The sequence below is a fragment of the Triturus cristatus genome, chromosome 10 (genome assembly GCF_964204655.1).
Source record: "Triturus cristatus chromosome 10, aTriCri1.1, whole genome shotgun sequence".
In the NCBI taxonomy this organism is placed as follows: Eukaryota; Metazoa; Chordata; class Amphibia; order Caudata; family Salamandridae; genus Triturus; species Triturus cristatus.
Window position 1 is genome coordinate 335492382 of NC_140593.1, and position 24857 is coordinate 335517238.

A 24857-nucleotide genomic window follows, 5' to 3' on the forward strand; every position below is an offset into this window, starting at 1 on the left:
TTTTCATTTTAGGTTTGTATAATGTATGTTATTTTTAGTGTTAAATGTATGTGTATAGCTATCACTGTTATTTTCGCTGCATAATTATCTTTAGTATAATATTCACTCTACAAAAAATATTTTTGTCAATCAGCTAATACATTTGGGATCATATATTCTTTAATAGATTTGCATTTAACCAACTTCTACCTCTAAGCATAACTTTGTAATACAAATTTCATGAAGTGTTATATATGGATTTTTAACAAAAATGGTTTCTTACAAATTACCCCTAGAACACCATTTCATGTGGGATTCCTTTTTTTAACTTGCAACATAACGTACTTGGTTTAAACTTGATTCTGTGTTTTAGGCAAAGGAAATATTGTTACTGATAATGTGGCAGACCATGAAGCATTAGAATATTTAATTTGCTCAGTTCAGAATGCCTTGCAAATCCCATGGATTTCGTCCAAATGTGTTGTAAATTGCACTGTTTGATTTCAAATAGTTGTACATCTTTGTGCCGAACCCTTCCTTTGACAAATTCCGGGAGAATGCCAGGCCCCCCTTGCTGTGCTTGCTTTCATGGTGCAATGTGGAACTGGTTTAAACATTATTGTCAGGTCCATTTGTGAATCCCTCCATCTGGTGGCATTAACTTTGCTGAACAGGTTCGCATAAGGAGGACCCATGTGTTGAGGTCCATATGAGGGGCCCAGGCGGAGAGGTAATGCTCCCCAGGTCACACCTCAGACACTCCTGCGAGGAGGCAGCTGTCTTGGGAGGAAGCACATGTAGGGATATATTACCAGACTACTGAGCTCTAAACATTGTACTGCAAAAATTTAATTTCAAGAATATCAACTAGAACATATTCTGTATATATGTAGATGTAAGTATTTATAGGTGTACTATCTTTTACTCCACCTACATCTACCTCGATACTATGAGTTTATGTAGATGTGGAGTTACGAATAATAAATCTATATTTACCTATATGCACTTACCATCAAGAAATGTTGTTGTCAATGTTCTTGGAAAGATACATTTGTAGCACAATACTTTGTGGACGATACTCTGACGTAAAACTGTAGGCGGGTGACCCCTCATGAACTCACAATTGGAGGCAGGTGACCTCTCATGAACTCTTACCTCTTACTTATTCTATTTTAGAGTGGTGACCCTGTGCGTTACTTAATAAATATCAGCTTATTGCCTTATTGCATTTGTAGTTGCTCGCATTCTTTGAATTGTGAGAGGAATTGTTACGTAGGAGGTTGCCTATCACTCATTTTATTGCATGCACAATAGTGACATCTAAGGCATCCTCCTTTATTACCATATCATATGGGTATTTTGCTGCTGACAGCATGTCTGAATTTTAACAACATTTCAGATGAGTGACAGCACTTGGAATAATTGGTTTGGATACATTTTGATGACTTATTCTTCCAGTAAGAGGTAAGTGAACACAAGAGAATTATGACTATCTGGTAGAAAATGAGAGCAGGTGACATTAACTTACACTTCAGCTCAAGTTTAATGAAATCCGAGTTGCCAAGGTTCTCGAGGAAGACTCCATCTGAGGCTGAGGTCTTGAAGTAAAAAGAGATGTCCGCGCTGGTCTCCCCTTGGAATGTGGAGAAGTGAAGATAGGAAGATGGCGTACTGAAAGAAGCAGCGTTCCAGTAATTTCCTACGGAAAAGAACATACGGTGCGAAACCTATTATGTTAGGCGATAGATTCACCGCTCCAGTCACACTGAGGTCATATGTTCTGCTCGATTTGATATCCCACGCATAAAATGGCGTCCCTTATGTATAACAGTGAAGAAACATTGTCTTCAATGTTCATCATCTGCACACCTCCATTTTGTAGATGACCATAGGATAGTGTTCAATTTCTGTTGCACATTACAGTTACCATTTCCTCCCATTTTATTTACTCGCGTCACCATTGACGGCACCTCTTGTAATCCATAACTCTCAAAGTACCCCAGCCATATTACATTGTTGTGCCCCAAGTGCAGCCAAATATGTCCATGTTTGAAAGCTATCTCAGTGAAATGGAAATCTTTGAATGACTCCACCACATTCAGAGTGACCCCGACTTAACATCATGGAGGTACTAGCTGGACTGTCGTAGCAGCTAATTGAAAATCAGCACCAAATCTGTGCACCAAAAATTGGCTAATATGTGGCAGATTCTGCCTCGGCCAAACTCGCATCTGAATATATATAGACACAAAATTAGGTTAAAATATCAAACCATATTCACAGCGCACATAATATCAAATTATTAGGCATGCATACTAGGTATACGGAAATAAAAACTAGATAACTAACACAAGAGAGACTATATGGCACTTTATACATGTCAAGGGGTTTTCTCACACTGCTGCCCTCCAGGCTCCCATAATCTATTCTCAGTGCATATGAAATGTAGGTGCCAGACAGGAAGAAAAAAGACATCAGCTTTTGGAGAACAAAAAAATTAGAGATATGCTTGAGGACAACTCTCACATTAAGAAGCAATGGATGTAATTAGGGCTTCTTGAGAATTAATGTTTAATTTGTTATTTTAGAGCAAAGGATGTCTTTCAGCATTAAGATGTAAGGCTCCTTGAGCCTTAGCTATTCATTAAACATCTCACCTTTTAAATTGTCTTTCATTAAAAAAGTGTTCGTAGCCAGAAAAATACGTTTCGAAGTTATTTTATACACTGATCATTTTTGTCGCGGTTCAGTAGTATGAAAGGACTGGGCTATTATTTATGCAGGCTTTCGGGGTGGCCTCGACTTATTGTCTGTTTCTAATTGGGGGAGGGAACATCTATACACAAGATGCCAACACTCTTTACACATCGCTGAGGCAGTGGGCGGCCAAGTGATTGGGTGGAGAATAAACAGTTCAATAATGCAAATGTTAACCAGTTCTTTTCCCTGAGAACGTCACAAGGGATTGACATTGAACAGTTTCCTGAAAGGATTAGAGCCCTTTTTAGATGTGAACCCGCCATTGACATATGGCATAAAATACTACAATGAAAAGGCATGATCTACCGCATAATTGTCCAGATTGCAAAGAACACCCCATAGTCTAAGGCTGGATCCACCGGAACACTGCATGAAAATGTTGTCCATTGTGACCACCACAAATGTCCCTCTGTCAGGGATCTCGCCAGGCTGTTCGCGTATATTGGGCACATTCACTCCTCTAATCTGTATTACCACTTTGGGGGAACAAGGCAACTATCTCTGTCATCAGCTGCTAGGAAGGAAACACCGTGGAATTATGAAAGAGACCCATGATAATTTCCTTATTTTGCCGTTTTGTGTAGCTTGGACTAAACCGCATGGGTGTAAGAACACTTCACATAGGAATAATTACAAATACATAGCACTCTAGTTATGCTATTTTACATTTTACGGTGGGTAACCTTCAGGCTGTAAGTTACAATTAAGCATAGTCCATCTCTGTAGTGTCAGGGTTACTTTTGGTTGTAAGTATTGATCATTAAGTTAAGTTAAGTGAACAGATTCTTAATTATAAGGGCACGGTGGAAAATGTGCTTTTCAGTGGTTTTAGAGCCACTTATTGATAAAATGGCAAAATAATTGTTGTGTATAACTCTGGAGTGGTGGGTATTTAAAAAGCTAGAAGGTTAGTGAAAATTTAGTTTTCCTATATGGCTGCTGCAAATTCTAATCGGTTGATTTAAGCTGGTAAAACAGAAATGTGAAATTACAAGAGTATTCGCATAGTCTGCGCATGCCCCTCACACTAATACTTCATTACCCCCAGGTCCCTTATGTCCTCGTCCCATTCATAACAAGTGGAGATTACCATCTCCCGACAGAAAAAAAAAAAACAAAGGGAATGCTGGGACCCTAATACTGCCCCTCCCACCGGGAGTACATAAGCAGTACTTACCCAGCAGCCCGCCTGTTCTTTTTTCTGTCTGTCGACAGACTGCATGTGGTGTGCTGGTGCTGCTCCTGCTTGGCTGGAGTGGCGGTCTTCTCTTCTCCTCCCCCCGCCCGGCTGCCTGGCTGTGCGGGCGCGGGGTTTCCTGGACTGTCTCTTGGCCTGCCGGGCTTGCTGAGAGTCAGTCTCTGTTCCTGCCGGAATCCTGCTTGGCTTCCCGGCCCTTTGCGGCTGGGGTGTGTGCTCCTGTTTCCTTCCGGTTCGCGGGTGCGTCTTCCTGAGCCTGGCCGGGTGAGACGTGCCTCGCTTCCGATGTTCCTCCTCGTTCTCCTGGTTTCCTGCTGGAGGTTGGAGGGGGGGGCCTTGGCGTTGGAGTTGGCCCCTGCCCGGGTGAGTCCCGCTTGGCGGCTTTTCCTTATTTTTTGCGGGGATTTGCTGGTTTCCCTTCGGCTTTCATGCGCAGGGGCGCTTGCCTTCCTCCTTGTTGGGACTGCCCCCCCACACCCTGTCAGCAGTTGTGGTGTCTCCTTGGGCCCCGGCTCCTTCATTCTGCCTTGCGTGCCCTTGACGGGCGTCTGCTGTTGGATGTTGTGGGGCCCTTCTTCCGGAGTATCTGCAGCACCGGCCCTTTCAGTTGTGCTGATTCTGTGATGCCTTGGGCTTGCTGGCTTTGCTGCCGTGGCTCTGTTTCCTTTGCGGGGTCTGGCTCCCCTCCCCCGTGCTTGCTGTGCGCTGGCTGTTTCCTGTCCGGTGGCACTCCGTCCCTCGGTTGTGCCTTTGCTGGCTCGGGGCTGGTGCGGGCGCTGCCGTGCTGGAGCGTGGGTCGGGTTCCTCGTGGTCCCCCACCGTCTCGCTTACTACGGCCATACCTCCCTGAATGCACCTGATCTCGCTTGTTTCCCAGCCTGGTTCTGTTGTCGGTGCTGGGTGCCTGGTGATGTGTTTTGACCAGTCCTTGTTCCTGGCTGCGTGTCTCCCGTTTGCTTGGTGCCTGGCCCTGCCGCTCCTGCCTTTCTGGCGGTTCTTTCTTGTTTGGCCGGCCCTTGACGGTGTTCGGGATGTTCGGTTGTCGTCTTGGGTGCTGCTGTGTTTCTGCCTGCCTTCTGGTGCGCTGGCCACGGTGCTTGTGTCCCCCTGGGGTTCCCTGCACTTGCGGGTTGTTGGCTTCCCTGGGTGTTGCGGTTGGGGCCTTGGTCCTCCTGGGCCTGATTGGCCGCCGTGCTTCTGGCCCTTGTTCTGGTGTGGGCGTTTGTTCTTCGGCTGTCCCGTCGCTGGTGCTTTCCCTCTCCTGGGCGTTTGCTCCTGCCGGGGTCTGCCCGCTCTTTCTGTCGTGCCTGCCGGTCCTGCTCCTCTGGGTGTTTCTGGTGATGGTGCTGTGGTTTGGCCTCGGGTGCCTGGGTCCGTGGTGGGCTGCTGTGTTCGCCTCCTCCTGGTTCCCGTGGTTTGCGCCTGTTACTGCCTCCCTTCCAGCTGCTAGTGTTTGTCCCGGTGCCTTCTGTGAGCTGGGGTTGCTTAGTGGGGGCTGGCTGGCTGGTGCTGACTCCCTCTGCTTGACTCTTCCTTGCTGGGTGCTGCTCTCTTGGTTGCTCCTGGCTCTGGCGCTCCCTTGGCGCTGTTGCTAGCTTTTGGGGTTTCCTTGGCTTTGTCCACGTGTTCCCTGCTTTTGCTGCTCCCCTGGTCTGTTTCCTGTGTCTTTGGCTTCCTTTGGTGGGCCCTTGCCAACCCTCCTGGTTCGGCCTTCGGTGCTGCTCAGTCTGGTTTGGGCTCCTGCTCTTCCTTTCCTTGCGCCCCCCCGGGGTGTGTTCCCTGTGCGGTTCCCCTGCCTGGGGTTCGGGCCGCTGCTGTCTGGGTCTGGCTGTCTTTCGCTGTTGCCATGTCCTGGGCGCTGGTGCCTGTTTTCCCCTCTTCTGTTCTGCGGTTGGGGTTTTCTCTGGTCTCTGGGGGCGGTTGCTCTCTGGGGGGGTCCTGGTCTCGTCTGGTCCCCTTCCTGGTTGCCTGGCTGGGGTCCGCGGGGGTGTTCTGGCCCCTGGGGGTTTCTGGCGCCTGTTGGTCATTTTCTTCGGCCCTGCGTCCTTGCCTATGCCCTCTCTGGCTGGCCTGGCGGGTCGCTCCGCTGGTGTCAGGCCCTCTCCGGGTGTGTCCTTCTGGGCCTGCTCCTGCTGGGTGTTCTCTTCCCGGGCTTGTTTTGCCTGTGGTTGGGTGTCCATGTTTCTGCCTGGTCCTGGTGTCTCCCTTGTGGGTTGTTGGAGTTCCCCCGGTGCTCCTTCGGCGTTGGCCCTCTTTCTGCTGCCTTGTTCGGGCCTGTGTGGGGTCCTGGTGTTCGGTGCTTCTGGGTTGGCATGTCCGGGGTTGCCTTCTGTTGCTCCTGGCCTGCTGGCTTTTTGCTGGTGTGGCGAGGCGTCTGACAGTGCCTCTTTGGTTTGCTGGCGGTTCGGTCGCTTCCCTGCCGGCTGTGGGGACTGTTTACGGGGCTTTCCTGGTTCTTTCCTTGTTCCAGTGTCTTGGCTCGCTCCTGTCTTCCCCTGCTTTCCCTGGGTCTGATCCCGGTGTGGGTATGTTTTGGGTGCCCCCCTTCTCTTGTTGGGGTGCGGTTCTGTGTTGTTCGTCGTCGCCTCTGTGGGGTTCGCCCTCCTGGCTGCGGGTTGTCCGGGGTCTGCTGTTGGTTGGCCCTCTGGCTTCTCTGCTTCCTCCGGTTTCCGCTCGGCGGTTTCTCTTGTTTGTTTCTTCCGGCGGTGGTGGGCTGGGGGTCTCTGTGGGCCTTCCTGCCCTTGCTTGGCCTTTGTGCTGCCTGGGCTCTTTTCTGTGGGCTGGTTGGGCCTGCGGGTCCTCCTGAGTGGGCGGGTTGCTTGGCTCCGGTCCTGGCTTCCTGGTTCCTTTGCATTTCTTGCCCTGTTTTTTAGCTGTTTCTTGGCTCCTCTCCAGTGTTTCCTGGTGGGTTTCTGGCCTGGGGGCCGTGCGCCCTGAGGCCTTTTTCCGTTTCTCCTGCCCTTGCTGCGGGCTTGGCCGGGGTGTTGGGTGCCTGGGCGATTCTCCGCTGTGTTGGAGCGTGTTTTTTTTTTTTTTCTGCCCTCTGTCGTTTGGCGGGTTCCTGCCGGGTTGTCTCCTGGTTTGGGGGCGGCCGGGGGTTCTTGTTTCCCTGGGCTTGCGCCCTGCCTTGTTTTCCCTCCCTTTGGGGTTGGGGGTTTTTGGGGTTGTGGCCGGTGGCCCTGTCCCCTACCTTGCTGGATCTGTTGGGTTCCGGCTTGTTGGTTTCCGGTCTTTGTTGGCCTCTCTGTTGTTTGGTCCGCTGCTGGTTCTTTCTGGGGGCTTCTCTTGCCTGTGGTGTTTTGGGTTGGCTTCTTCTGCCCCTGCTGGTCTGGGTTCGGTGTCCGTCCTGGTTGGGCTGGCAGCCCCCTTTCCGGTGGTGTTTTTTGGACTCCTGGGGTTTCAGGTGTCTGCCCTCTTCCCTCTCTTTTCGGTTTGGTTGGGTTGTGGTTCCTGTCCTCTTGCTGCGGCTCCTCCCTCTCGGTTGGGTGCGTGGTGGTTGTCGTTTGGTGGCCCTGGTGGTGCTGGCGTTTCTTTCCTGGGTCCTGGGCCTCTTCTACAGGGTTGGGTGGGCTTCCTCCTCTGTCCTCTCTGGGGGCCGGGCCGTTTGGTTGCTGGGTTGGGCCTGTTTCTGGCCTGTGCTTCCCTCCTGCCTGGTTGGTCTGGGTGTTTGTGCCTGCGCCCTGTTGTCTGGTCTTGGCCTCTTTCTTTGGCCTTCTTCGGGGCGGTCGTGTCTGCTCGGTGTCCGTGCGACTGCCGGGTCCTGTGTGCCCTCCTGGTGGTTCTGGGCTGGGCTGCATTGTCTGGTGGGATCCTTGGCCGTGTCCTTTGGGTCTTGGTCCTGTTTGCCCTGTCTCCGGTTTCTCTGGTTGGCGGCCGCCTTTTTGGGGCCCTGGCCTTCTATTTTTTTTTTCTCTTGGTTGTCTCCGGTCCTTGTTTGGTCCCTGCTGTCCTGTTCTGGGTTGCGGGCCGGTTGCTTCCTCCGGTTCCCCTTTCCCTTCTTCTCGGTGCTCCCTTGGGTTGCTGCTTTGTTGTGGTTTCCTGGGTGTGCTTGTGGGTTCGGAAGCCGGTGTTCTGCTTTGGTATTCTCCACTTGTTATGAATGGGACAAGGACATAAGGGACCTGGGGGTAATGTTCTATTACTTACCGGTAATCTTCATTACTCCGGGTCCCGTTGTCCTCGTCCCATTCATACATCCCTCCTTCCCGCCCGGGCGGCCGGCCTTCCTGTCTGGGCTTGGTTGTACAGGCGGGCTGCTGGGTAAGTACTGCTTATGTACTCCCGGTGGGAGGGGCAGTATTAGGGTCCCAGCATTCCCTTTGTTTTTTTTTTTCTGTCGGGAGATGGTAATCTCCACTTGTTATGAATGGGACGAGGACAACGGGACCCGGAGTAATGAAGATTACCGGTAAGTAATAGAACATTATTTCACCCAAACATTTCACCTCCTTTCAGCAGCCAACACGTCTATGTGAAACACTCCCAACCAGCTGCGTTTCTGTTGGACAAGTAATCCATATGGGGCCAGTAAATAATTAATGCATTAACAGGACGCTCATAATGTGGACCTGTTCAGACGATTTTCAAACCTGCATAGCGTTATCCTGATGCTTTTACAAGAAGGTAAGGAAAGGATTAGAGAAAGCAAAATGGGGATGCCGAGAAACCAGACAGGTCTTGAAGGTGTAGTCAAGGCCCATCTTTGTTCAGTAGGGAGAGAGATCCATGGGCAAGAGGCCAGTGCGTGGAACGCTTGGAGTCACCATCATCGTTCTGCAGCGTGGTGTGCCCTGCCCTTCCCTCCGAATGACCATTGTTTATTTCCATATCATGAAAACATTCAGAGACAAAAGTCTGGGCCTCAACCCTGAGGGAAAATGTTCTGTGCTCTGGATCCATAAACTTTTTTACTGCATGTGGATGGTCCCTTTAGCTTCTTCGTGTCAACTGTGAACTAAAATGTACAGAATTTTAAACTACATTACTACGTCATTCGATTAAGGAGGAGGCTGGTTACAGCTATTAGAGAAAAAAGGAACAATTAATCAGGCAAGTTAACTTAGTAGCGACTTGGCTTACTCAGAGTAATATAAAGAAAGATAGTAGTATGTTTATTTATTCTTGTGATACTTGTGGGAGCCAAAAACCCAGCATTGTAATGAATGCTGTACAGACAAGCATTGGCATAGGCAATACGTCCCACCTTTGGGACCGTATAAATGTTAAGCCAGAGCTATTGGCTTTGTCAATGTCTTTAAGCTATGTTGTAGAACATGTTGCTGGCAACTTCTTCCTGCATGTTCTAATGCTTGTTTATTGTAGCTTTTTTTGTTATGGGGGGCACATAAACAACCAGAGGGTTGGGGTTGGGAAATAGTACCTGAATTACAACACAAACAGTGGCTAGACACTAGGGGAGAATCAACAGATGCCAGGTTCCGAGGGCAGACTGAGGTGATGCTGAGTGATGCTGAGGTGGTGGTGTGCTGGTGCAGAGGTGATGCTTAGGTGATGCTGAAAGATACTCAAGTGGTGCTGAGTGATGCAAGATGGTGCTGAGTAATGCAGTGGGGTTGAGTCATTCTGTGCAGCTACGTCACGCTGAGCTACTGGTGCTCAGGTGATGCTGAATGATGCTGAGTTGAAGCTGTGCTGAGGTGATGCTGTGCTGATGCTAAGGTGATGCTGCATTGGTGCTGAATTGCTGCTGAGGTGGGGCTGCGCTGGTGCGGAGGTGTGGCTGCACTGGTGGTGGTGCAATGATGCAGAGGTGGTGCTGTGCTGATGCCGAGATGGTGCTGTGCTGATGTTGAGGTGGTACACCACTGGTGCTGAGGTGGTGCTGTGCTGGTGCTGAGGTGGTGCTGCACTGATGCTGAGTTGGTGGTACAGTGGTGGTGGTGCACTGATGAGGATGTGGTGCTGTGTTGATGCAGAGATGGCCCTGTGCTGATGTTGATGTGGTGCTGTGGTGTGGTCAGGTGATGCTGAGTGATACCGAGGTGGTGCTCAGTGATGATGAGGTGGTGCTGAGTGATGCTGAGGAGGTACAGAGGATGCAGTGGTGCTGAATGATGCTGAGGTGGTGGTTCTGCACTGGTGCGTAGGTGGTGCTGAACTGGTGTTCAGGTGGTGCTGAGTTGGTGCTGTGCTGAGGTGATGCTGTGCTGATGCTGAGGTGGTACTGCATTGGTGCTGTATTGCTACTCAGGTGGGGCTGTGCTGGTGCTGAGGAGGGGCTGCACTGGTGCTGAGGTAGGGCTGCACTGGTGACGGTGCACTGATGCAGAGGTGGTGCTGTGCTGATACTGAGGTGGTGCTGTGCTGGTACTGAGGTGATGCTGTACTGATGCTGAATTGTTGCTGCACTGGTGGTGGTGCACTGATGAGGAGGTGGTGCTGTGTTGATGCTGAGATGGTGCTGTGCTAATGCTGAGGTGGTGTTGTGGTGGTGCTCAGGTGGTGCTGAGTGATACTGATGTGGGGCTGTGCTGATGTTGAGGTGTGCTGTGCTGGTGTTGAGGTGGTGCTGTGCTGGTGCTGAGGTGGTGCTGTGCTGAGGTGGTGCTGCACTGGTGCTGAGTTGGCCCTTAGGTGATGCTGCACTGGTGGTGGTGCACTGATGAGAAGGTGGTGCTGTGCTGATGCTGAGGGGGTTCTCAGGCGTTGCTGTACAGATGCTGATGTGGTTCTGTGTTGATGCTGAGGTGGCACTGCACTGCTGCTGAGGTGGTGCTGCACTGCTGCTGAGGTTGTGCTGAGTGATACTGAGGTGGTGGTGTGCTTGTGCAGAGGTGGTGGTTACTTGGTGCTGATTGATACTGAAGTGGTGCTGAGTGATGCTTTGGTGGTGCTTAGTTGGTGCTGCTCTAGTGCTGAGTGATGCTGAGTTTGTGCTGCGCTGGTGCTGAGTTGATGCTGCACTGGTGCTGAGGAGATGCTGCGCTAATGCTGAAGTGGTGTGTGTTGGTGCTGAGTTGCTGCTGAGGTGGTGCTGTGCTAGCGGTGGTGCACTGATGCACAGGTGGTGCAGTGCTGATGCTGAGGTGGTGCTGTTATGGTGTTGAGTGATTCTGAGGAGATGCTGGGCTGTACTGAGTGATGCTGTAGTTGTGCTGAGTGATGCTGTGGTGGTGCTGAGTGATTCTGTGGTGAAGCTGAGTCATGTTAAGGTGGTGGTGCTGAGCTGGTTCTCAGGTGGTGCTGAGCTTGTGTTTAAGCAGTGCTTAGTGATGCTGGGTTGGTGCTCTGCTGAGGTGATGCTGCACTGATGCGGAGGTGGTGATGCTGCGCTGATGCTGATGTGGTGCTGCGTATGTGATGAGTTGCTGTTGAGGTGGGTCTGCACTGGTGCTAAGGTGAGGCTGTGCTGGTGGTGGTGCACTGATGCAGAGGTGGTGCTATGGTGGTGCTGTGCTGCTGTTGATGTAGTGCTGGGATGGTGCTTAGGTGGTGCTATGCTGATGCAGAGGTGTTGCTTAGTGATGCTGCAGTGGTGATGTAGTGATTCTGGGTGATGCTGTGGTGGTGCTGCGCTGGTGCTCAGGTGGTGCGGAATGCTGCTGTGTTGGTGCTGTGCTGAGGTGATACTGCGCTAAATCTGCATATAACATCAAGATCTGCCAGAGTACTAAGAACCCTGTTGAATTGGAAAGAAGTTCTGATAAATGGGACGGATCTGGCCTTAGGTTTAGCATGGTATGCCTGTGTAGACTAAAAGCACTGGACCACAGGAATTAATTCAATCTAGGAAGTGTGGTGCACACTGCTATAATACTGTAGTGGTTGTGATAATGCTGTTACAGGGTTGCAGCCACCAAGATCTAACCTCCGGGGGTAACCGTTATCGCCAGACACAATGTAATTTACCATGTGATAGAATCCACACTTCGATTACGGAGCCTTTCGTTGTGTCTGGTGACCCCCCCCCCCCCCCGGGGTTATTCGTCCACCACTCACACCAAATTGTTTCTTCTTGGATACTTTGGGAATGAATGTCAAGCCTGCTTTTTCTTTTGCCAGAAGTCCTCTTCAATCCTCAGAAAAGAAGACAACCCTTTTGTAGCATCTCTCTTTCAGCTGCTTTCGTCAGTGCTCGCTCTCCAATCTATTCTCTGAACAGTTCTTCCTAACCCAAGTCTCCATACAAACATATTTAATACGATGGAACCACACAGGCTAAGTGGCCTAATCAGACTAAAGTGACCAACATTGCCTCAAGGCATTTACCTTTTAACGGCAGGTTAGAAAAGGAAACCTTTATTAACGAGGCATGACACTGACATTTCTGTAATGTGTTGCCAGCAAGAGAAGACACAGTACTCCTTGAGAGATTACCCACCGCGCCTCTACCTTTGATCACTGGTGTGCAATCGTATCCTACCGAAGATATGACACTCTGCGCACACTAACACTACCCAGCATTACACCGGAATCCAGCGTTCGTTCAGGAAGGCCTGATCCATGCTTGTTTTTCAGGATAACCAATTACTATGTTATTAAGTTCCATTTAGATTATATACAGCCTACAGACATCCGAAAATCTGGCATTGATGCGATCTTCCTGGACCTACGCTGGACACCACTACAGTATGAGAGGCCAGCTCCCACATTAAAAGAAGACACCACTTCAATCACTCCTGATACAAGTAATACCCAACACGAGAGCTAGCAGGGAAATGGATTATCTAGGTGAACATGGCTTCTATAGGTCAAACACTTTTAAAAGCAGGCAGAGGAAGTAAACAACAAAGGGAAGCAACTCATTCACAAAAATACTGCCAACACTGGCATCTGGCCATCAGCAAGAAAAGCCTGAGGGCAGTTGGCCACCTATATAGAAAGCAGCTGCTGTGGCTGATCCTATGACTGCCCAAGCAGCACTCCTCACCGCCTAAGGCCAGATACTCCATGCAGTTTGGCAGCCATGCACAAGAGCTCGCGCGCTTTCTTTTTCCGCAACCCTGTGGTCCCTCTGAGCCCCCTGCACGTGCAGCTTTCGGCATTTCTGTTTTGAGCCTAGCAGAGGATTTTGTCTTCCAGCTGCAAAGATTACGAACTAACCTCGCCTGACTGTTGTTTCACTGCTATGGGGGTCACATTCTGACCTCTTTGATCTGCAGTTCAAGAATAAGGACAAGTATTTTATAGGTAATTCTGTAAACCTTGAAAATAATGCAAAAGTTAACTGGCAACTTTTGCAAGTGAAAATATGTGAAAAAGCGTTCAAGTATTACAGATACTTGTATGTTATTACTATAGATAGCTATTATAGATGAGCTTTGCCACGGAATGTAAAACAAGTTTGCAAGATGGCATTCACTAAACCTTGACCACATGACTGGAAGTCTCTGAAAGAAAGAAGCATTTTCACGTTTCCCCCCCAAAGCCAGAGTACCTCAATCTATATGAACGGGAATATTCAATCTTGAGGTCCAAAGGGATTTCATATCCTGTAACCTGAAGGATGTGTATGGAATCACCAGAGCTTTCTGGGATTGTCAAAGCTGTATATAGTTTACTGGATTCTGGCCTCGGCTGTTCCGCCCTAACCAACGAAAGGTGACCAGCGAATTCTTTAATTTTAGAGGCAACCCTTTACTTGGGAACCCATTCATCCGTAAAAGACGGCTCCTAAAAATATATAGTGGCAGCTTTACTAAATGTTCACACGACAGAGCAAAGCACGTTGCTGTGCTGCAGCGCATGAATGGGAAAAAGTTGGTCCGCGCCATATTGACAAAGATATGGCGCTGTTCATATATATTCCTGGGGCTGGTGTATTTGTGGCTGCCAAGTGCAAATGTAGACACCCTTGCGTCATATCCCAAGGGTGCCTGATTTATCAGTAGGATTATTGTCGTGCAGGAAGGGATACCTCCCTACACAAAAACAATCCACAGAGGCATATTCCTCTGAATGCAGCTCACATGGAAACAGAACGTTTTTTTAAAGGGGAAATTAAGCTATTTCTGCTCATTATGCTTCTGTCCGGTAGATGCACCATTTTTGCTAAAACCCAAGTTTACTGTAAATTGGGGTTTGCCTCAAAATACATAGATGGATGCATGGGTAAGTCCATGTTGCGTCCATGTAATGCCTTCGCAACGCAGTGTAATGCAAAACAGAGCAGGGTGCTACGTTGCGTCAGTGCCTTGCGTGGCTCTGTAAACCCTGACTAACATTTTGCGCCGTGGCTTGATAAAGGAAGCCCTTCTGCACCCGTCCAAACTCAGCACCAGCCCCCCCTGCCGGTTTTACCTCCCATGCAGATGCTTCTATTAAATGCTCAAGGGAAGAGCTGCTTAACCTAAACATGCCAGGTATGAAATGCCCTGGGCGATTTTAAACCTGCAAAGCTACACCGAAACTCCACCTGTCTAACCTGTAAACTTACCTTAACCTCTGTCAAAATTAAGTTCCCCTAGCATCAAGCAAGTCGAGCGTTCTCACAAGTATCTCTGGACTCTAATTAATGCTAGATCCCTGATTAAAAACATAAACGAATTTGCTGATTTCTTATATTCACAAACTTTGGACCTATCATTCATAACTTAGACCTGGGCTGATGCTGCCTCAGGTCCTGACCTGGGTTCGGCGATCCGCGTATACAGGTTGGATCGCAGGGAGAACAGGGGTAGGAGTCTAGCAGTTATTGACCGTGACCACCTGAAAGCCACCTTCTCTGCACTCCCTCTGTCATTTGAATAAGAAGCGCTCTCGTTTAAAATTGAACTAAACAAAACATGTTCTTTTAATGGCCTGCTCATCTACCATGCCCTGGTCTTAGAGCGGCCTTCACTCATGCCTTCAGTCAGCTAATGGAAACCAGAGTAAATTTTTCTGATTTCATAGTCATTGGGGACTTTGATTTCCATTTAGAAAATAGCCTGGACATAGACCATGAACACGTTACGGATATGATGGCCAGTCTAGGCCTAATTAAGCTGGTCAAGGGCCCCACTCACCTGGCACGTCACCTGCTTGATGGCATTTTTTCCAACAACCCCTTTTTTCAACCTACCACAGCGCTTCTGTTCACATGGTCTGATCACTTAGCAGTCATGTATGCCTGGAAATGGCAACCAAAGTCCTTACAACCTACTTACCACAACTAAATAGGACAATTCGTCCTCGGCATAAGCTAGATGCTATTTCACTAAGTTCAACATTAGCTCGATCTCTGCACACTCTCTCCAAAGACCTAGGCACTGGCACTACTAATTACCATATATGGATAGATGCAAGTTTAAATCAATTAGTGGAAAGGTGCATAAAATTTGCAGAGCTACCTTGTCCGAACTCTGGTTCTCAGAAAAAGTTAGATTACAGAAGCAACTATGTCGCAGGCAAGAAAGAAGGTAGAGAAAAAATGATATAATGCGGGGAAAAAAATCTGCAGGAGCTATAAGGAAAAAGCCCCCTATTTCACTTACAAAATTGAGTCATCAAAAAACTCCTCCAAAGAACTGTTTGCTACAGTAAGAAAACTAGCCAAGGTTCCATAAAATAAAAACAAGATGGCTATTCAGTACTGCTGCAATTCTCTAGCTTCCTTCTTCCAAGCCAAGTTTAAAGATCTAAGTAACATCTTTTCTGCCAACAAGCAACCCGACGCCCATCAGACGGAGATATTTCTCCATGGGGCTTTGAGTCAACCGAAGCATCTCCAGGTCCCCTAAAAGTTGGCTCCCAAATCTGCCCAGGATTCTATGATTCTGTCTTCTTTTTCCGTTCCGACATTAGACCAGAGGTCCAGGGTCAATTCATTAATATTCAATCGGGCTCTCAACTTGACCCCTATCCTCCCTAAATCATGCATCTGGTTCCAGTAATCACATCTACTTACCTAACTGACATCTTCAATCTGATGTTCAGTCCTGGCTATTTCCCCAAAGATTGGAAAAAAGCCTCAAACCTGCCACTCCTCAAGAAGCCGAATCATGATGCCTCAGACCCCAACAATTATAGGGCAATCTTATGCCTTCCCCACCCAGCAAAAATTGTAGAGAAGGCCATTTATCAGGAACTTATCTGCTTTATCAACAAAAATCGCCCTCTGATCCGACTCAGTTCGGCTTCAGAAGCGAACAGAGTACCAAACTGGCTTTGATTGCTGCTTCTGACGAAATCAGACAGATACTCGACAGAGCAGGAAATGAAGCCCTGATCCTGCTAGACCTCCCCCTGCGGCAGTTGACACCGTCAGTCATTGCCTGCTTATCAAACGCCTTTATTCCATGGGAATTCGGAGAGAGGTCCTTGCTCTTATGAAATCTTTTCTCTCCGTAAGAGAGCAATTCGTCACTTTAGGCGAATTTACATCATCATCGTTCTCATTATCTTGTGGGTTGCAGCAGGGCTCATCCTTAAGTCCAACCCTTTTCAATCTTTACATTACCCCTCTGGCCTGTCTCATTAAATCCTTCGATTTCTCAGTGGTGTTCTATGTCGACGACACCCAAATTGTGGTGTCAGTGGCCAGCAACCCTGAGGACATGGCTATCAGGTTTCATAACTGCATGCAACTGATTGTCAGTTGGGTGAACAAAAATTGAGTGAAACTGAACTTGGGTAAAACGGAAGTTCTGCTGTTCGGTAAGAACACCTCATTCTGGTCCCCGAGTTGGTGGCCACAGGAATTAGGCAATTAACCCACTCTGGTTATGAAAGTCAAAAACGTGGGGATCTAATTTGACAGCAAACTTTCATTTGAAAGCCTGATCAGCGCCATCACTTCCTCCTCCTTTTTCAACTTGAAACTACTTTGTAAAGTCTTCCGATTCATGCCACAGGAGCTTCAGAAAACTGTGGTCTCTGCCCTCTTGCTGTCCAAGTTGGACTTCTGCAAAGCTTTATTCATCAATTTGTAGAAAAATCTCCTAGACAAGCTGCAGATCTTGCAGAACACGGCAGCTTGTCTATTATTCGGGATTCCGGAGCAATCTGCCTTACAAGCCCTGATCAAACTTCATTGGCTCCCAATGAGGAAACGCATTGTTTTCAAGGCCCTCTGCATTGTATTCAAAGCTCTGCATAATTCTAGTCCCGACTATCTGAAACAAAGCTTCCGATGCCATATCCCTCCTAGGTCCCTATGCTCGTCCTCAGCCCATCACTTAACTGTTCCGATAGTTAGATCAACCAGGTGTGGCAGAAACTTCATCACCTGCACCTCTAAACTTGGAACACTCTCCCAACCCCCGAGCCACCCCCCTATCCCTCCCCCCACCGATCTCGAGACAATGACAGGACTGCTTGCTTTTGGAAAAGCTCTGAAAACATGGCTCTTCAATCAATAGCCTTCTTTGTTCCTCACATCAGACTAGCTCCTCTTAGGTCACTTCCTTCAGTAGGTTAGGACCTAGACGCCTCCGGGCACTGGCACACTTTATTAATTAACCAAAAAAGTGGTGCAACCACAATGCAAAATATTAGTAAATATGGGCCGAAGTTCTTGAAAGGAGCATATCCAGCTAAGAGTGTAAAAGGAGCATTCACTGCTAAAGAAAAACGGTGCCTTTCAGCAGAAAATCTACTTCTGTGCTCTGGGAGGAAAAACCACTTTGTGCGAAAATTGCCATTTCTGGAGGAGGGCAGCACACAAGTCAAGGCAGCTCTTAATTTAGAGGATATGTTTTACAGCCCTCATTTTTGTTCTTAAAGCAGTGTAATGCTGAAAGATTTTTCTCCCATGAAATCTGTATGCCCTTCGGTAAATATGGGCAATAGGAAAAGTTTGGATGTAAGTTTTACGGAGAAGTAAATTATATCTCGCGGAAGACAAGAGGACCATGCTGGTGTCAGGGCAATAAACGCGTGAGCATTCACTTCTGGGTGAATTATGTAGCAGATATAATGTCTGACCTTGCAGATTGAAACTCGTGTAAATAATACAGTGGGGATGAAACGATATTGCTACGGTTGATAGCACTGTGGCGATGTCTTGGTCGACATCCCAGAACACGGTGATTCATGGCAAGAAATGCGTACGTGTTCTTCTTTCTCTGCATGCTTCCAGAAACAATTGACTCAAAATGGAGAAAATAGAGAAAAATGGAATATAAATTATTGATAAATAAACGGAGGAAGAAGCGTCTTAAAGCACAGTATTTCGGTCATGAATATTCCGATGTCGTGAACGTGTTTGCACAAGCACCTCTGCGTGGAATGAATAGTTTCTGAGAGATGCTGCTGTGCAAAACAACCAACATCAGACCTTCAAGCACAGTTTACATTCCAGGGTAGTGATTGTAGATCTTTGAATGACATCACCGATACAGGAATATCCTGTCATTGATTAGTGAGTTAGTTCATGATCTTCAAGAAGTAGGTACTGTTTTCACACAACCATCCCCCCACGCTTTAGATCTGGCTCGAAAAAGATCTGGAAGCCCGCTAAGAGCATTAGTTCAAGCTATTTTGAATATAAGGTCAATCTATTTGCGTTTTGCAACGCTTCTGCTGCATGTATTTTGGTGCATATTTACAACAACCGGCGATAATTATCGCAAAGCGCACTTAGCGCTAGGATAATTATCGCTGGCAAGCGCGGATTTTTATCGCTGAGATAGCGTGCTATTAGCAACGCTTATCTCAATAGCGATTAAAATCCTCACGCTCACTGGCTAACGTGAGATTATCGCTGGAAACCCAGCGATAATCTCACGTTACCTTGTTGATATGGACTCACAAACTTAGCCATGATATCCTCCTCTTATAGGATATCATGGCTAAGTCAGTCCTGAAGCAGGTGTTAGGAAAGTAGCGATAACAGGTGTTATCGCTACTTTTCCTGATGCTATGCTTCATAGCGTGGGGCTTGATGATAGGAGGAATGTCGCTTAGCGACATTTCTCCTATCATGTCAGGTCAGGAACGCCCACTTTGCATCTCATTAGAGATGCAAAGCTGGGCGTTAGGAATCCCCACGCTAAAGCAAGGTTTCACGCGTTAGCGTGGCCTTGCTAATTTAGCGATAAAATTATCGCCGCTTTTCGGCCGAAAAGGGCCGCAAAAGCGGCGATAATTTTGTATCGCCTGCTTGTAAATATGCCCCTTGGTGAATTATGTATTTTGTGACATATGTTTTTGTAATCATCTATTCTAAGCTGCAACTCAAAAATTAAAGTGTCTAAAAAGTGCGCCCATTAAGTCAGCATTATCAGTGCATGAGCAATATTTTACAAAATTCTCAAGCAAGCAAACCTCATGTGAAATTAAAATAGAGAAAATTTCATGTAAACCTAGTACTAATTGTTTTGTAAATGTGCGCTTGCTCCAGGGACTGTAGCGAAGGATAGTTAGATCATACAATCCTTCAGAGGATGCTTTCTGATTTCGATCACATGGTTACTATTGCTTACTTGGGAGAAGTTGGATTATTGGTTGAGGTGGTTGAAACCCTTTTTTTAGCAACAACCACAACCCTTGTCAGAGTGAGACACAAAAAGTCACTAAATTAACCTGTGCTTAACCCTTAAGTAGCTTAGCGAGTCAGGTTTAACTTTAAGGCAATGTGTAGCAAAGTATTAATGCAGCACTCAAACAGTAATAAAGTGAAAAGACAACAAGAAAAATCCCACACCAATCTAGAAAAATAGAAACATTTTAATAAATAAACTGATATCAGAAAAACACAAATCTAGTCAGTAAAACTGGAGATGTACAATTTCAAAGTTGTAGATAAAAGTTGCTTTGAGAAGCTCAAAGCACCAAATTTGGTTATCTGGTCGAGCCAGGATATGACAAAGTCACAAGTTCAAGGCAGCCACGATGGAGCATATGCTGGGTATAGGACCAAGTCCAGTTCACTTGGAAATATACCTGGTTGTACTTGGACAGAGATGTGAGGTCCTGTGTCACACTGCGTCGAGCTGTGTCGGTCCCGATGAGACTGCCGATCAGGAGCTGTGAAGAGCTGCATCAAGCTGTGTCACGCTTCGTCAGTTCCAATGAGGTCACTGATCAAGAAAAGTGAGGTGCCGTGATGGGAGGTCGTGCATCAAGATGCATCGTTCTGCTTCAGTTCTGATTAAGCCACCGATCAAGAGCTGCGAGGTGCTGCAATGCAAAGTCCTGTGTCAAGATGCGTCATGCTCCCTCAGTTCCGACAAGGCCAATAATCCGGAGCTGTGAGGTTCTGTGATGCAAGGTCCTGTGTCGAGATGCATCACTCTAGATCAGTTCTGATGAGGCCAATAATCAGGAGCTGTGGGGTACTGCGATGCGAGGTCCGGCATCGAAAAGCATGCGTCACGCTACATCAGTTCTGATGAGCCCGCTGATTAGGAGCTGCGAGGTTGGGTCATGCTGCATTGGTTCTGAGGGAACCCACAGTTGAGCCAAGAAAAGTACACTCTTATGCCAGCCAAGGGTCAAGGAAATGGTGGGCACCACTTAGGGATCAGGACTCACCCCAGAAGAGGCCAGCAGCAGGACACAGGAGGGTCCAGTTGAGTCTAGGCAGATGGGTAGGTACAAGATATGTCTTTGGAGCTTGGTATGTCCCTGTAGCTTAGAACAGGAGACCAGTTAGCTAGACCTTGGAGTCACTATGGTGGTTCTGAGTTCAAGAAGGAGGTCCAGTCTTCCTTCCTCAAGTAGCAGGGCAGTCCTTCTTGCAGCAGCACAGTCCCTCCAGTAGCAGAGCAGTCCTTCTTCTGAGACTGCCACAGAACCAGACGTGATCTAAAGAGTAGGTCTGAGGGTTCAATATTTACATCTGGCGCCATCTTTGAAGTGGCTGAAACTTTTAGGCTTACCCCCACAACTGGTTTTGGAGATTCCTTCCTTCTCCCGTCTTGTCCCATGATGTCTGGAGTCACAAAAAATAGTAGGAAGTTATTTGTGTGTGTGCTGATGTAGCTGTTTTGAAGTGCAAGTTTGGTAGGTGATAGCTCCACCCCACCCAACAGGTCAGGAAGGCCCATCCTGCCAACACCTAGTCCCCCTTTGTGATACTGTCTGGGAGAAATACACAAATGCCAACTACAATTAACCATGTGACCCAGGACACACACTGCAGGCACCAAATGGTTAGGACAAGAAAAAGCCAACTTTCTAAAAGTGGCCTTTTTAAGAATTGTGACTTAAAATCCGACTTTAACATTAAAGAGGATTTAAAATTACAATATTTTAGAGACCAAACAGGATATTATTACCTGTTTCATAGCAAAAGTTATCACTTTTTAAATGTAATAAGATAACCCAATGTCATTCTATGGGAGAGGTAGAGCTTGTAGCAAATTTAAACGTCTTTCACTATTGTGACATGTAAAACTTACTGCACTCTTTCCAGGGCCTACCCCAGGGGTGATGTATATGTATTAAAAAGGAAGGGTTGGGTCTGGCAAAACGTTTATTTTTGCCAGGTGAAAATGACAGTTTAAAAGTGCATGCAAAGGCAGCAATGGCAGGCTTGAGACATTCTTAAAGTGGGTGGCACAATCAGTGCTGCAGGCCCATCATTAGCATTTAATTTACAGGCCCTGGGTACAGAAAGTACCACTTTACTAAGGATATACACAAATTAAATATGGCAATTCGGTACAGCTAATTCTACCATGTTTAGAGAAGAGAGCCCAAGCACTTCACACTGGTTAACACTGGTAAAGTGCACAGGGTCCTAAATGCAACAAATATTAATTGAGCAAAAATAAGAGGAGTGAAGGCAAAAAGTTTAGGGATGACAAAGTAGAAAGGGCCAAATCCAACACAAACCCCATCCAGCCAAAAACCAGGGTAGACTAATCAATACCTTGATGAGCTTCCCTGCTTAGGTGATAGAACATGGACGAATGCCCTATTATGCAGGGGCACTTGTCAGTTGTATGCCTCTCTGAACTCAGTTGGATCCTTCTGTCTAAACTCTACTGAGCCACTGACCTAAACCATGGAGAACCCTTCTCATAATCTGTGGACCTCATCCTTGCAGCACCAAGTCTTAGCTTGCTTACAGATACACCAACAAAGTGATGTGGCCCATTCCATCCCTTGGATCAGACTTCTGCTCTCAGACCAAGGGAAACACTTCCGATAAGGACAATAACAAACAGAGGCCACTAATAGCTGTCATTGTCAAGAACCAGACCTCAGGTCATCCAGGGTTCTCTGACCTCTGAGGTTTCTCAGAGTGGGGGATGGTAGCCCCATATGTTTTGTAACCCACGTTTACTCTCCTTCCCAGCAGTCCAGGGATGGTAGCCTGAGACTGTCCACTCAGCTATGGTTGTGTACCTTGAGGCTGAACATGTGTCGGGTGAGCCAGGACTTCCAGAGGGAAAGCACCACATCATTCTACGGTGACATGCTCTGTCCGTGTCATGCAGGAGTCTGCCTAGTGCAGGTCTCCAGCCCTCTGTCTCTGTTACACTGCAGAGAGTACTTCAAGTCAGAAGTGGCCTCATAAGGGTCAGTCTTGGGATGTTCTGGTCTCAGAGCTGGCAACACCTGATCCACTGTTTCTCCCACAGTGGAATGTTTCACCTCCTTCCCCTCTATATGGTCATCTGTACCCTACCCTCTGGAGCAGTAGCCCCAGACACCAGAGCTTTCAGGGCACCCTGCGCAGTCGCCCATCCCTGCTTTCCTTACACCAGTGGCAACTCATTCCCCAGGATGCAGTCTATGGGCCTCTGGGGACTAACTATGACACTTCTCTTGGTCACCTCACCACCCCATTCCAGCGATATCAGGGCAACGGGACAGAAAAAGTCCTGCCCTGGGTGTTAGGATGTGACATGGAGCGCCTGCACTACGAGGCCGTTCTTTTGTCTGTTCACATTACAGGGAACTACATGTCCCAGAATGCCATGTTGGGAGGAGCCACATGGTATTTGAGGAGGCTGCGTGCATAACGCAGCGTGCGTAATTCTGTTTGTATTGGGAGGATTCTGTTCGTCCTGAAGTAAGGTCATATCCCCCCTTCGGCTGCCGTTTGATGTTGGCGAGCTGTTTCTCGCCGTTTGGTGAACTCGCATCTCTCGGTGCCGGTTTGAAGTGCGGACTGAAGTACCGGTAACCCACAGCGCCATTGGTGGCGTTGTCATGGAGAATCGAGCACCTGCTGCATAATAATAATTGCTCTCACGGTAAGACTTTGTACTAAGACTTTATGAGGCTGCAGAATGATAGACAGGTGAGCGCGGAGGTTTCTTTCTTCACGCTCCCGTTTTTGACCTAGTAACAATCCTTTGGACTTACACTGTGAGCGCTGGGGTTCGCACTCCTGTCATTGTGCTCGGAGACTATTCCTGGGACGGAGCTTAGAGCGCTGTGGTGCTAGTTAACACGCTCCAGTTCCACATCAGCGAAATACACCGGAACCTTTACAATTATATTGGATTCGGAACTCACTCCTTTAAGCTAATGGTGTAATTGGCTTGAGAACACATTCCGCTACTGCGTGGACTGTTCTTATTCCCTAGATAACTGGTAGAACAGTTTCTCTCCTTGGAACATTACTATCCTCTATTCTTTCTCAGTGGATTATATTTGGATTTTACTTCTTTCTTATCATTTGAAAGGAATTGAATTATCAGGGTATGTATGATTGAGATAGAGGAGTTAGATAAGACGTGCAAAAGTGGTGGATGTGGAATAACCTGTGTGCTTTGTGTTCTAGGTGAATCCATCTGTGCGAGACGAATCGTACCATGGGTAGTAAGAGACAAAAGGAACACCGAGGCCAGTGGAGCTTGTATTACAGGTATTTGTTTCCCTCTAGTCAGATCTTTTGAGAGTAGCCATGATTTTAGCATGCATTAATCAATATGTTTTTTGATTACAGGTTTCATTTTCCCAGCTGTTCCCACCCTAATTCCTTTCCCTCACTCGATCGCCTCAATTTTCTGTAACACTAGTGTTGGAGTTGGGGATGTCGAGGGGTGGACCCTTTTGAACATCGGCCAGATCCGGAGGAGTACCTGTGGTTTTGACACTGGGACCTGAGCCATACTGCACACCTGACCAGTGTACTCCTCTGGAGAGACCAGCCTTTCCCTTCCATGGTCTGGCTGACCCCGGTGTCCCTCAGACCAATGACAGGGACATCATTCACCTTGACCTGGTGGAAGTGATGACTCCCCAGTCTACCCTCTGAGTCCACCTCCCAACTAAAGGAGATTGGGGCATGGTCTATCACCTGCCCCTGGGGTCTACCTACCAATAAGGCCATATTAGTCACCCTTGTCGAGGTCTCGCCAGTGGATGGTTTCTTAGGGCAGACAGAGTCCCTCTGCTTGTGTCCTAACTGGATTCACTCAAAGCAGCGGGGTAGTAAATGGAACGCACTGGCCCACCGCCTAACAAGACCTCTTGCCTGTTTCTCAGAAGTGGCCTTATTCTAACACCTGTCTCTGTCTCCATTAATCTCCCCCTCACTCTGCTGGAGTGAACCTGAACCACACTTCTTGGGGTCCCTCCCAGGAACATTCTTGTGGACCCTGGTGATGAGCTAGTGGTTCACCTCCTTAGCAAACTCCCTAGCTTACTATCTATTCAAGTCTAGGTGCAACTCTGGAAAACAATTACTCAACATGTGCTCTCTTGCACACAGATCATAAAGCCATTCATAACCATTCACCTCCCTGGCCTTGACCCAACCATCCAGTGCCTTGCAAAAATAATACACAAAATACACCCAGGACAGCTGGGGCAGCTTCTCAATGTCCCTAAACGTCCGACTGTACTTTTCAGGAGTGAGGCAATATTTCCTGACAAGAGTTTTTTTCATGGAGGATACGTCATCCTATCTCCCTTCTCTAGGGCCAGTAGGGCATACACCCCCTCACTAGGTATATGCTTCCAAAGGCTAGACATCCAATCCTCCTCAGGGATTCTATTAATCTTTAAATCTACCTCATAAGCTTCAAACCACTTGGCCATGTCGTTCCCCAAAAACAAAGTCAGGAACTAGACC

At 47.7% G+C, this 24857-nt stretch overlaps 1 protein-coding gene across 1 annotated transcript in view; it reads right to left on the reverse strand.

Moving 5' to 3' along the window:
* Nucleotides 1-24857, reverse strand: part of CNTNAP2 (contactin associated protein 2) — a 2761105-nt gene that overhangs the window by 586719 nt on the left and 2149529 nt on the right. The window contains exon 16 of the mRNA XM_085631546.1: nt 1508-1678. Within this exon, the coding sequence (XP_085487672.1) occupies nt 1508-1678 (171 nt within the window). The remainder of the gene's footprint in view (nt 1-1507; nt 1679-24857) is intronic.